General features: G+C 33.4%; 1 protein-coding gene across 1 annotated transcript in view; it reads right to left on the reverse strand.

The window, feature by feature from the left end:
• Positions 1-601: 601 nt before the first annotated feature.
• LOC142978791 (lachesin-like) overlaps positions 602-14,605 on the reverse strand; it is an 82,098-nt gene continuing 68,094 nt past the window's right edge. Inside the window, exons 5-11 of the mRNA XM_076123362.1 lie at positions 13,239-13,409; positions 9,868-9,996; positions 8,447-8,585; positions 5,316-5,467; positions 4,884-4,979; positions 4,442-4,504; positions 602-4,342 (exon numbers count right to left, since the gene is read on the reverse strand). Of these exons, the coding sequence (XP_075979477.1) occupies positions 4,131-4,342; positions 4,442-4,504; positions 4,884-4,979; positions 5,316-5,467; positions 8,447-8,585; positions 9,868-9,996; positions 13,239-13,409 (962 nt within the window). The 3' untranslated portion in view covers positions 602-4,130. The remainder of the gene's footprint in view (positions 4,343-4,441; positions 4,505-4,883; positions 4,980-5,315; positions 5,468-8,446; positions 8,586-9,867; positions 9,997-13,238; positions 13,410-14,605) is intronic.

Here is a 14,605-nt window from a genome sequence, read left to right on the forward strand (position 1 = left end):
GTTAGACTATATAAACTAAATAATTTAATTATTAATCTATTTGTAATTCAATATTAAGAGCTCTGGAGTCTGCACGTTTGCCATTAATGAATCATCATAGTTAAGCTCACTTCAAAACGAAATTGGGCTACGAGTGCAGTGCTTCTAAGAGGTGCTTCAGGTATAAATTGTGTTATGTTTACTTCAATTTATATTAATTTAGAAACTGTTCGTCAGTTTGTGAATAGAAACATTGTTTTAGTGTTTAAAGTTTGTTAGTATTACAGTGTTGACTTGAGCATTTATGAAATTCTAATTTGCAAATCGAAATCATTTAAGTTGTTGTTGACGATTGCATTTGAAACTTTGAAATAAGATAAGTGATTTGGGTTTTATCTGTAGACGTTAAAATATTTATTCTAACGTTCAACAAAGGGACAGACAAAATATTTCACTAATAAGTAGTGTTTTGAAATTTTGAGCAAGAGGTATAGTAACGCGTGTAAGCATTATATAACATAAAATATGTTATACGAAATTGTTGTGTTTTATAATGTCAACACATAGTCAGTCGTGGGTAATAATAATAGGATTTTCGTAAATGAAACTGCACATATCGTATTATTTATAAATTGTTCGTTTAATGATATCCCTTAGTATTTACATCATAGCGATTACAATTATATTACCAGCAATATGTACATAACATTCTCTCTAAAACTAAATAACGCTTACATAATTTAGCAGTTACTAATTATATTTCAATTAATAACTTAAAACCTTTTTACAAACCAATACAAAAATAATAAATACAAAAATGGCTTGCTTTGGTTATAAATGAACGGATTTTTAGGGTTGACAACTATTGAGTAATGAGAAAAAGACAACTGTTTATTCTATTCGTAGTTTTCTTAGTCTTGTTTGTGGATAGATAATATACTCAATTATTTATATTATGTCATCAAAATAATCTTCTATTGCAAGGTTTTATCAAAGTAATATGTGAACGCATCTTACGAATACATTTTGCAAAACAACAGCACATAAATCTTTCTTAGTTTGACATATTCAAGATATGAAACATACGTAGTTATTACAAGTTCTGCAACAGTTGGCAACCCTATATTTTTTACAGTAAAGTAACATCAAAAATACATTAATGTGATATCGTGCGTAGTATTTACTTTTGAAAACAAATAAAATGTATTTTACACAAAGCCTTTTATTTTGCTTTTTCCGGAAAATAAACATAAACCCAGGTCTATAGCTAGATCTCTGTTGAAAATATTGTCATTAAATCAACATTTCAGAGTCGCAGATTACTATAAAAGAGATAGACTGAGTTTCACAACCTATGGATAAGTATAAAACAGCTTATTTGATAGATAAAGTGGTAAAAACCTTATAAATATAATGTGGTGGGTCTTAAACGTGATTGCAAATTGTTTTAATCGCGTTTAAGTTTGATTATATTAAGGGTATATATAACGCAATTCTCTATTGTCGGTACTGTCGAGTATCGCATTTGAACTGTACTGCTAAAGTAGTTAGGTACTACGGAGCCCGCTAGAGGAGCTAATCAGATTTTTGTGCAAAATATCTCGATAGCTAGCCGGTTGTCGGTAGTCGATAGTGGTAGAGAATCGAACTACTAATTGCAATAGTTTAAAATCGTTAACGTTAGAAAACGTCGGCTATCAAAATTTCACACTGCTAAGCTAATCAATTCTTATTTATAAGTTGTGAAACTGGCTGTTAGTATTTGCATTATCCAATGTTGAATCTCGATACGATGTCTGTTTGTTGTCTGTAGTAATTACTGTAATCTATTAACACTGGTTAATTTACATGATTAGCGCTACACACTGAGATCTATGACGTGTAAACAATCATCATATTAATATTATTGTTTGCGATGTTGCATGCTTCATTTCGTGGCTTTGTGCTGTGACAGCTGTTTATATAGAATTACGACCTTTGATCTGTGTTCAGGTAGTATTTAAGAGTCGGCTTATTCCATTGACTAAGTTTATTTACTGCTGAATCTAGGCTTGTATATAAAATCTCATAAAAAAAACTGTAATTAGAATATGTATTGTATCGTTTATGTAGTTCGTTATCCGGTATGTGTTTAGAGTATGATAACAACGTTTCTGGCTTTTCTTGTAATATTCTTGTTGCTTTGGTTAGGCTTCAGGAAGTTTTACTTAATACCGCGTTTATTGCTAGTGCAGTATTATTTTGTGGCAATCTTTCTTCGCAAACGTCCACCACATTGAATTCCTTATAAAAATTCACAGAAAACGCCTACGTTCAGCAGTAAACATAGCACAAAATAAGTTGAAACTTTGTCAGTATTTTACTTTTACCAGCAACGAAACTATTTAATAAACGGCTCAAAGCGAAGATAACAGCTTCTCTCGGAACTTAAATGATTTAAAAACAATTTCGGAGACAGCTGCCGTGCAAACTGGCAAACTTTTAGTGAAACTTCGTTTGCTTACTAGTTATTGTTATATCTAATAATATTTACAATTATTTTACATCTTTGATATGCTTTCGTATGATTATTACATTGTTATAATGAGAGATGGCGGCAAACCATTACCTTAGGCCCGTAAATATAATGTTGGGAACTGAGTGAGTCTAGCGTAAAATGAACACGTTGTACAAATAATAAACGTTATTTCTACATGAGATCTGTTCCTTTCTCTGGTTCCTTGTTACTAAGACGTAAGGAAATTGAAAATTAATATAGCATATATGTCACATTGTACGGTAAAAAATTACAAAATGAATAAAGTAGTTGCATGAGAAATTGTTAATGTGATTTATCTCTAAAGAAGTACTCCATATGTTAATTAATTAAGTTGAGCAAAATGAACTCAGTTTTGGTACTTAATTATGATGACGAGTTCATTTTACGCTAGACTCAAACATTCTCTTAGTAATAAAAATACTCACTAAATTTATCAGTCTGCTATCCTTAAGAATTGATTATTGAGTTTTTCTTAAGGTACCATTCGATCCAACTTTTTTACTTTTACCCTCCGCAAATATACGAGTCACTGTTTTTATAAAACCCAGTGCCTTGTATACTTGTAACCTTAAATTACCTATTCGAATACAAGCTGCTTTTGTGACAACCTCTAACAAACAAACCAACAAATCATTTTTTATTATAAGTAAGTATCATTGTAGTCCGACCTAAAATACTTCGTTATAAATAATTCATGTGATACAAAAAATATACCGCAACAAAAGTTTTATAAAAACTAAATGAGAATTTCGACGAAAGGTAACTTGTTCTGCGATGTGAAAAATGTTCGCAAACTTCGACCATCAGTTGTTCGATACAAAACACTGTTTTGTTCCAACTAATTTATTGTATTCGTATATTTCGGACTAACCACGTCGAAAATATACTTACGTGAGCACCCAGTACCAATAATTCTTAGTTTAGCAACTGAAAGTTATTGATAACTTTTCGAAATATCCACAAAGTTTAGATTGCCGGCGGGCTATGGGTTACTAGTTCTATTGAAAACATTCTGTTAGAATATTTCGAACCATGTCAAAGTTTGGATGTGAGATATTCGCAAAAACTTTGAATGAAGTAAAACATTTACAAACATGCTTCCACACACTATAACATTATTTGTGAGTTTGGAAAATTAATTTTCCGTCGACTTTACACATAATTACACTATACCTTACTTACAAATCCATCACAATAATTCCGAAACACTAATAAACCCCGTAACTATTTACAATCAACGTTTTTACATCGCCTTACACATAAATTTACCTATGGAGTATTTTCATAGTTTCAGCTAGATAAGTATAAGGATAAAGTAATAAATAAATGTTCATGTAAGTATTTCGAGAATTCAGTTAAAATCCATTTACAAAGCTCCAACACAAACATTCGAGAAACCAATATCGATATAAAAATTATCTCCCTCTGGCCTATGTTGGATTCCTTTGGGACCCTGTAAATGGATCTCAAATTGCCTGCAATAGTACCACTATTCAATTCACTTTGATCGTATAGAAAATTCCAAGCAAACTAATGTCTAACTGCTGAATGTAGCAAGCAAAACTCTATACATTAAATTGACACTGATTCTCCGTTCACGCAAAATAACTTATCATCTTGCACCATGTTCTAAAATTTCAAAATTGCTAGTTGTAAAAACGAGTGAATTAAAACTATTGATTAAAATGTTTTTTAGATATGGCAACACTAGGATTACTGCGAGTGACGTCAGCGATAGTGCTTGATGCATGGACCCCGCGGAGTCGACAGTCGGCATCCAGTTGTTGTCGAGAACTGACTGTTCGATCACGTTCTGCATTGTATCTATAACAATTAATTTCGTGTTAATGTTTGTTTTAATTGAACATTTCACAGGTTTCCAAAACATAGATTACTCTATATCTATAAATGTAAGATTCTTACCATATGTTGTAACATCTGGTGTGTAAAATTTCTGCTCAGCAGGTTGTAATGGAACGATAAATCCTAAAAACAAAATGCCATCGTTAAGTAAAGTCTTATGCATGAAAAATATAGACCATTTCCTTCAGGAGCAGTGTCAGTGCCGCGATATTATATTCGAAAGAATGCATAACATGAGTCGAGGCGATATCATACAATTTTAAAGAAAATAAGCAAGAATATTTAAAATTATTTGCTTGGCTTTAACAGACGTCTGATAACAATTATTGGGAATATGAAGTATTCGACACACTACAAAAAAGTACTATTTTAAATATTGAAGATAGATTATTAACACTGATGGGAGAAAAAATCATAATTTATTTTTATCCAGGTTTATGTGAGGATTTATTAACATCCTGACTACATTTCTTTATGATTTATCGTGAATATGTGCACTCACGTTCCGTTGTGGTTGGCGCTGGTGTGGTTGTGGTGGTCGTTGTTGTTGTTGTGGTCGTCGTAGTCGTCGTTGTTGTTGTTGTTGTGATTTTTATTTCTGTTTAAAAAACAATCATAAGAATTATTGCGAAGCCATTTAAAATATTGGCTTTGAAAAGAACCGAGTAATTCTGAACGATTTCATTGTATGCGTAATATGACTAAAAGTGGGTGTGTTTATATTCTCATTGCACGGCAAAACAGCTGCATCGATTTGGATTCATTTTGAAGGGCTATAGATTACATTAATAAGGATGATAGGCTGCTTTAGTACCAAATTATGATATACATATAATGCTTAATGATTAGGTCATTTTATTTTTAAAGTAAAAAAGATAGGTGTTTAAACTCTTAGTAATATCATTGCGAGTAAATTAAAATTCATATACTTTACCATATAACCGCAGAGTGCCTTCTGCTTTCCCTAGAGTGTTTGTGGCCACACAGGTATACGTGCCCACATCCTCGGCTTCGAACTGCGATATCACTAGAATGGTTCGCAGTTGATATACTGAAATTCTTTCTTCTGATATTTCATGTTTACCCCTAAAACAAAAGAGAAAATTTTCATTTGAATCCAATAATTACACTTCTCAATTCATCTTTCTATTAACATCTTAAGCCATAACAGAATCTGTGCCTATATTGATCTACTATTAGGGATTTCCCTAATAGTAGGGCAATATAGGCACAGATTACTATATAAAGTACTACGGATTTCCATAGTACTTTATATTATAACATTATTTATCGTCTGCTTTCTATAGTAACACATTTCTTCACAAACGTAAAATGTAATTTTAAAAGTATCAATTAGCCACAAAGACCGACTTATTTGCAGTATATTTAGTAACCAATATTGAAAAGCAAATATATTTTAAACCAAAAAAGCCATATATATTTAATTTAGTTCTTAGTTCCCTAGTTCCAATAGCTTAAAGTTTATCTGTAACCCGCCATGGCTTAAACGAATTACGGTAATGGAAGTAAACTCGGAAGTTAACCTTAATAAAAAAATCCAATTTATCTTTTACATGTTATCTTGCTGCAATGTCTTAGTGAATAGTACATAAATAAATAACAATAAGAAAACACTTCAACAGTAATAAAGTTAATGGAGTGATCGTCTTTGCAGCGGCGGCTTTCACAATTTAATGCGTCGTAAACTTTCAATGACCCACTGATTATGACGTAAAATAATTAACTCATTATTTTAATTACTTCTTAAGGTATATTTTTAGGTACATTGTTCGTCTACAGATCAAATAAACGAAAAATTATTATGGACTCATTAATGTGATCTCCGTTTCGATGTTCGCTGTTTCGATTTCATATATCAGAAATTCGATTAATTTTCTATACTTGATTACAAACTCAATTAACAAAACCAAGTTCAAAATCAACTTACGGGAATAATTTATTTCGTAAGGCCGACGTAAACCGACGCAATATCCTGATATTGCTTTCACACTAAGCTCTAGACTTGAATATATCCCCAAAAGCCTTCCCCGTAAATATGTATGACGAGACAGCTATGTCTAACTTAGTCTGAAGACTCCATATTTCCCGACTCAGTTCGATTAACTACCGTCTACATAATCCTACTTTAAGTAGTTGCATAAGAAAGTAAATAATAAGCTTTAAGCTGTTATAATGACCAATAAAAGGTCGAAGATGAGGCACTTTACTGCGTTACGGAGCAAAAACAGACAGATGGATAAGGGGAAAGTAGTGGCCGTAAGATGTTTTCGGTAGTTGGCATTCGTTAATACTTTTAACGACACTTTTATGGACTTGAATGGCCGAAGCTACTTCGACAACGCTTTAACGGGAGAGAGCATCTTGATTTACGTGTATAATAATATGGTTGTATTCACAGATACTTTGGCACAAGTACATTTTATTACATTTATTATGGCAAATAAATGCTATTACGGTTCCTAACCCAAACGCGATTTGCTACTCTCGGAACTACATTATTGGTTTCGTATCGTATAATTGATATTTTATTTCAAAAACCAAGTAAAATGTTTTGAGTCTCTGATCTGAAGAGTCGAAACTTCTTCCATACAATCTTGGGCTGAACATGTAATAAGATGACTGCGGTGGCAATAGATAGCTAACATTCTGCTTGTATTTAATAAGTTTTAAATATAGCTTGGCAATAATAGAAAATAGTCTCTCAATTCAAGATCATAAATAAATAAATCATAACACAATACGTTAAACACGAGAATAGAAACAAAATATCAGTGAAAGACAGCAGTAATGTTTGGATATCGTTTACGTAGAACGAACCAACACCGCGGTTGAGAGCTGACACCCAATACGGGAGTGTCAATACAACGTGCATTTGACAATCGTTTTGTATTAGTTCTTGCAATCGTTTCGGTTTACCTATCGACGGCAAAAACCTCAGCGCTAAACGTTATTTAGAATTGTTTGTGCCTCAAACTGTTATTGGATTTCGGCTTCGAGTTTTGTGATGTTGAATGTTGTAGAAGTCTCTTTTGATGTCGTAATTGAGTTTTCTAATTAAGTGAGTGTATGCTACAGTGTTAGGTTAGGCTTTAAGGGGTTCGTTTCTTGTATATCTTCAATATGAGAATCGTATTTAAAAAACATCAATTTATTAAAATGAACTAAGTAGTTACTTTTATCAATTGCTGCTTGATATCACAAAAACTACGTTAATACTATGTTAGTAGAATTAATCACATAAGTACTTGTATCAAAACTCTTAAATTCTGCAGTATATAAAAGAAACTTCACAAAATTCGCTGTCTACTGCAATATCGAAACCCAACATTTTTTGTTGATTTTGGAATTGAATTCGTCCACTGACTTTCGTAACAGCCTGTACATTTACAACACGCGGTAACCCAAGCTGACACCACGCAATGAAAATCTATAGTGTACCAACATAGTCCATAGCGGAACCATGTTACAGTGCCAAGTCCGTGCTAGTTACGTAGCTTTATGACGAGAATCCATACTAATATTATAAATGTGAAAGTAACTCTGTCTGTCTGTCTGTCTGTATGTCTGTTACTCAATCACGCCTAAACTACTGAACCATTTTGCATGGGTATGAAGATATTTTGATACCCAAGAAAGGACATTGGCTTCTTTTTACCCCAAGAAAATGACGCATAATGGGAAAATTAAGGTGGCGGACGAAGTCGTGGGAAAGGCTTATAAATACATATAATAAAATTAATTAATATTGTGGGACAACTCACACACGGTCATCTGATTCCAAACTAAACAGAGCTTGTACTATGGAAATCAGACAACTGATAAACATACTTATATACCTACTAGCTGACCCGGCAAACGTTACTTTGCCATATAAAGAAAAAAAATGTGTTACTTAGGTGTATGAAAAATAGATGTTGGCCGATTCTCAGACCTAGTCAATATGCTCATAAAATTTCATGAGCATCAGTCAAGCCGTTTCGGAGGAGTAGGCAACAAAAACTGTGTCGCGAGAATTTTATATATTAGATAGAATAAAATGCTTACCCTGAAAGTATCATCTCCTCTCCACTTTTGAGCCAATAGTGTATGGCCTGAGGGTACGCTTCCACGAAGCATTCCATCCTCGCTTGCGAGCCTGTGGGCACGCCGATCACTTTTGTCGCCACCAGTGTTGATGGGGGAACTGTGAAATAACACTTTATTTTAGATTTCTTTAACAGCCAACAAAGCATTGTGAAGAAATCATTTTCTATTGAGATGTGACATAAACGAACACGTATTGTTTGATTAATATAATAAGCTGTGACATAAACGGACACACATAGGTCTTAGTAACCAAAATCCTTAATCTATGTATATTGGTGTTAAAAACAGCCCAAATAATTTAATACCTAAAAAGGTAGTAAAGCGGAACCATCGCTTAGTTAGTCCAAAAATAAGGCGTTGGACGTTGTAAATTTAATTACGGAAATCAATGAATCCTTCAAGCTACAGCAAAATTTAATGCTTGTTTAGTCGTAATTCAAAAAACGACCGAAATGACCTAGTTGTAGTAATTTCCCGAATATTTGGCGCAAAGCTGTGCTCCCAGTTGAAAGTTTTCCCATCGCTCTTAATGACATGCATTGCATAGCATCAGACTTTACCCAAGCATACCAATTAAAAGCACGTTCGATTCATTAAGAATTAAAGGGGATATTCAATTACTGCGCGGCTCGGAGGGTTAATAAATAAAACTACTCCGTTCGTGTAGTATTTGTAAAACGGATATTAAGCCGATGGGATCACAGGATTTAAAAAAATCTTTGAACGTAGTGCTTTGCTCTAGTGAATATCCTTTTTCTTTCTGCTTTTAGCTGATACTTGCCAGTATTTTTAAAAGATACCATTTTTGAATATTCGGACTGGCCTGTAGTTTTGAATTTCAAATATTTCAACCAAGGTAACTCTCACAAAAGGCTAGTCTTGCTCGAAATCGAGATTAGTTGTACCGTGTACGTATAATTGAAATGGACGGTTTTAGTGGTTTTGTGGCTCAGACAGGTACCGATACTAATCAGAAACTTTGCCTGTAAGGCTTCATTTTAGTAGTTTAATAACGTTATCGTTGGAGTACTTCAGTCAAAATTCGATACCAGTATAAGTTACATGGACCTGCCTTCAATTTATCTTTGTGTAAATGTCTATTTTTTAATAATATAGGTATGTTCTGTATTTTAGGGATATTATTGTTCTTAAACTGTCTATCAGGATCGCCAGGAAGCTAAACAGAAAACTGACTATCAAAAGGTAGTAACGACTATGTCAGCATCTAGACATGCATTACAAGTGTTTGGTTTTATGATCCTTCTCGTTCATGTAGGCTTGATATCAATAAATGAGGTATTATTGATATTTTACAGAAAATTTATTATTTCTACTACTTATTAACGTTAAGAAATGGTGTATATTTGAGGTTAACTTACAAGTGACGCTGAGCAGGATTCTCTTGCTGACGGACGGCGGCACATCGTTGGACGCGATGCAGAGGTACGCACCCATCTGCCGTCGTTCCACCTTCGACAGGTTCAGGCTTGGACCCATGAACATGTCCACTGTTGACAAAAAGGTTTGTTTAAAATAATATACCGCTAAGGAATGGTTATTTGTTGACAATGTCCATAAAGTGTGACTGGCCGGTTTTGAGTTAAATTTTCTTAACACAATGCCTGTAAATATGAGCATAATAAAAGTAAATATATGTTTTTATATGAAAAAAATATATTTAAAACGGTTATTTCATATGTACATATATGTTTGAAGCCTTTATTCTTAGTAAATATTAATGTGTAATAAATACAAAATAAATGTTTCAACACAATTTACTTCTCGTTATAAACACAAAGAAATATCAAAACATAGCAGAAAGATTGCAAAATTCTCGAGAACAAAATACAGACTCGTTGCATTGAAAACAAATACATTTTAGCGAGTATGACAGAGAATAATAGAGAATGAACAAAAAACACACACGAGAGGAAATGAAAGGCGACCACGGATTGACAAAGAGAAATTAAAGTAATAGCTGGCAACAAAGACTGCAGTTCCCTTGTAACCGCAAATCGAAATGACGACTCAATGATTTCTGTTTGTTTCCGCACAATAATGGATACTTAAATCGTGTTAGTGTTATATTCTCCGTTAAACGATATTTTAATAGCGCTCTGGGAATTTCTTTTGTATACTGTAGAGTTTGTCTAATCGAGATGTAAAGTACAGTTCCTTCGTTTTTAATTTTGACATGACCTATTTATTTTTGCTATTACAATGATATTTACAAGATGATTAGCTACAACAAAAAAAAGGACAAATAATGTAAGAATATGATCTGCGAAAGCATTTTTTTTAGATGCAGATCATGATAATAAAAATCTGAGTATTTTATTAATAGTACCGTCAGTTCCAAAGAACGCTAGCAGAATCAAAAATTACAACATATCTGTGCGCAGTCGCGATTAAGAAACAAAATAGCTTTTACACCAGAAATGAACACCGCTTTACCGACATTCGGAACTGACGGTACGTCAGATTTTCATCTACTTCTCTCATCACACGTCTGTCTCATCTCACAATTAATAATACAGTGCTCAGTACGCAGGTGTGACTCCCTGTACATTTTGATGGTAGTCATTTCCATTTAATCACCACGCTCTACCGGCCAATCTAAGACAGGCGTCGTAAATTTGCGCCATCAGGACCTTGGGCCCTGATTTATATTGTTAGTGATATATAGAGAGTGGTTTCGTGTCCTGAATATTTAAAATACGAATTTCGTTCTGTTTTAGTTATTTTTTCCGTTTTAAATGTATTTGGGATTAGTGCCTTCATATTCCAACACGCTGATAGAGATATGAAGTCATGTTTACATGCTAGTGATTATTTCTATTGTAGAGGTTAAATAGTTAAGGACCGTTTTCCGGAACATGTCATCGTCCAAGACAGGTTACGGGAATGGAGGGGAAAGGTTGAACGTGCTTTAGATGGAGTTTAACATAAAGGCTTTTGAAAAGTATCATCGTCTACTAATCGAACGTTCGGAAATGTCTGGCATATACAGTAGACACTTAATTATTATGTAGGTACCTACGTTTTATACTTCGTAAATGCTTCTCGTCAATCCCTTTAGTGTTCAAATTTGATAAAAGCAGATATCACTTAACGTAACACACGTTACATTAAGCTGTTATTTCCTGACAAGAATAGCTCAATACATTATTCAGTTTCGCCATTATAAATAGAATAATGTGTGGGAGGTACCAAGAGATTACATTTGCGAAGTAATCCAGGAATAAAGGTTAAAGTGTAACATCTATTGTGTTAAATTAGGATACAAAAGAACATACAATTGTTAGTTGTAATCAGACATCGTATGGTATAGACTTATTTTATTTATATGGTCGAAAACATATTTTATATTTAAAATGCCCAAGCTAGGAGGCTTTCCACTGTTATGCAAATATTGTATATGCGAAAGTCGGTTACGCTTTCGCGGCTTGGCTGTTGAACCGATTTAGATGAAAATATATTGCCTTTGTTCTATCTAAATTCCACCATAGAAAAAATGGTTCGTGTTTGGATGTCGTGCTTTGGTCAATTAATTAGGTATAATCTTGCTTGGTAAAAAAATCTGTGATAACCGCGTAGTAACAGTAGCACGATTCTTTACTACAAAACTACTACTACTAAAATATAATCAGCGCCTCCAGCGGGTGCCGTAAAAAGTTCTTTGCAGCACATTTTCCATGTCAAACTTTCGATACTCGACAGTACTGACTGCAGATAATAATACCTGCAGCTTCAGACAATTAATCAGATGTTGTAATATTGCTGGTATAAACTCACTAAACGTTAAGGATATCAGCGGCAGACTATACTAAAATTGTCGCATAGTAACTAAATTGTAGCAGGAATATGTCGAAACATAGCAATTCTTTTATGAAAAATGAGAGATAAATTCTTACTGCAATCAATCATCTTAATCCACTCCCGCAGTTTATCCGAACACAAAGGCCGATCCTTTCGCTACACTCGGAATTAAAAACTAGGGCAGCAATTTCAATTTTAACTTTCAAAAAGATTTTAAGGCATAAAGAGAGAGATGTAGCAGAACGTATTTACAAATTAATAATTGAAATGGTAATGATGACATAAATAGGCAAAAAATTTCTCTGAAAATTAAGTAGTTTTTCACGACTTTTTTTTCGTCTATACCGAGTCATAATAGAATCCAGGTTAGGCAAAATACTGGATTATAATGAGGTTTTGATCCAACGAGCACATCAGCTGAACTCGTTAAAAAATATCGTACAAAAAAATGGGTCGCACATTACTGACTGTTATTTATGATTTTGCTACAAAATAAATATCCATTTCGGGATTAACTCACAAATATATTCGAAAATATCAATTTATATTCAATACTTTACAGTAATGGTAGCAGAGAAAAGTAAAATATTCATCACAATATGGTTACTTCTTTGTCCTTTCATGTCAAACGACTGAACTGATTTTAATAAAATCTTACTAATGTTATAAATACAAATGTTTGACTGGATGTTTTTTATTCAATTACGCCTATCCGCTGAATGGATTTTGATGAAATGTTGACTACAGATAGTTTAAAACTTGGTTTAACCTAGGATACTTTTTAACCAGAGAAAATGTTTACACGGGCGAGCACAGAAATATATTAAAAGGAAGGACTTTTACTTGTAATAATAAACCTACGCGGTCGCGCCGCTATTAAAACTACAACATTATTACAATTGTCTATTAACTTTTATATTCTTAATCATACCTTTTCGAAGCTCCCCGGCTTCGTTCCTTAGTTGTATGTTAGTACCATCTTCCCTCCTCCATAGTATCCTAGGAAGGGGCCTGCCTTCAGCCCTGCAGGACAAGCTGACGTCTTGGCCCTCTCGCGACACCAAGTCGCCACTTGTTCCCTCGTCTACTATGTTAGGAGGCACTGTAGAAGAAAAGGCAAATTAATTTCGGTATTAATAAGTTCAGTAACAAGGAATTATTATCCCATTGCCGTGTAAGGGTATATTATAATAGCAGGGGTTTTGTGCTTGAATGTATGTAAAATCAGACTTGAAGATTTGAAAATCTAGGCTAATTTAACACATAATGCCATAATCAGGAGTAATATTATTATACTCCTGAGTAAAAGGAAAATAGTATTAACATTTTTATTTTATAAAAATAACATTAGAATTAACAAACTGATCTCTATTTAACATTAAAATAATAAACGAAAAGTATGAAGAGTACTTTGTGTTCTGTGCATAAATGTCTCCAAAACAGCTTTGCGGTTAAATTAAAAACGCAATGTAGGTTGAAGTTAGCTCTTGCGAGAATCCTAGGCATCTCGTTTGTCTAAATTGCGTCATTAGTTTATATGCAAAGCGGAAACGTTGATGACTGCAGAACAACATGGCGGAAATTATAATATAACTTTGTTTTATACAAGTTGTGTTACTAATTACCCGTTTTTTTATTTATAACACCACACCTACAATACCCGGAGGTGTAGTCAGAGATGTATGAAAATAAAGATATATAGTGCCATGTGATATGAGGAGAGCTTATTGCCACAAACACCTGCAATCGGGGCCACAATTACCATTATTCCAATGTCAATAAGAAAATACCGATAGCATTTGCTCGACCGGGGATATAAACCATGAACTTAAAATCAACAGTCGTTTACACAATCACCCAAATTGACAGAGAACTATTATGATTTTATGAAATTGTCTTTTTATAGGTATAGGAAACCTGCGTAAAGCCTAACCGATCCACAGGTTGCTTATCTCACCGATTGTTACCTTTGGGCTTTGAGCATTCTCTGATAATAATAATGATATTGATGTAAGTGAAATCTTTCATAATTTTCCAGATAATGAGCTAGTAACGAAAAACGTTGGATCGCAGTCAATGACTTACATACATACAAATAATAATCCATTTTTCCATTATGCCAAGACCTTAAAACGTACATACAAAATATCCCGCCTTTTTCTCAACGTCGTAGGAGACCAAAGAACTTGTTACGTTACAAACTTTGAAAATAAAATAAAAATCAAATATTTTTAAAACCACAAATTCTACATACTATTAAAAATAATATCAGCATTAAAAATACGTAACATGTTCTAC

Source organism: Anticarsia gemmatalis, chromosome 15 (genome assembly GCF_050436995.1).
Source record: "Anticarsia gemmatalis isolate Benzon Research Colony breed Stoneville strain chromosome 15, ilAntGemm2 primary, whole genome shotgun sequence".
Classification (NCBI taxonomy): Eukaryota; Metazoa; Arthropoda; class Insecta; order Lepidoptera; family Erebidae; genus Anticarsia; species Anticarsia gemmatalis.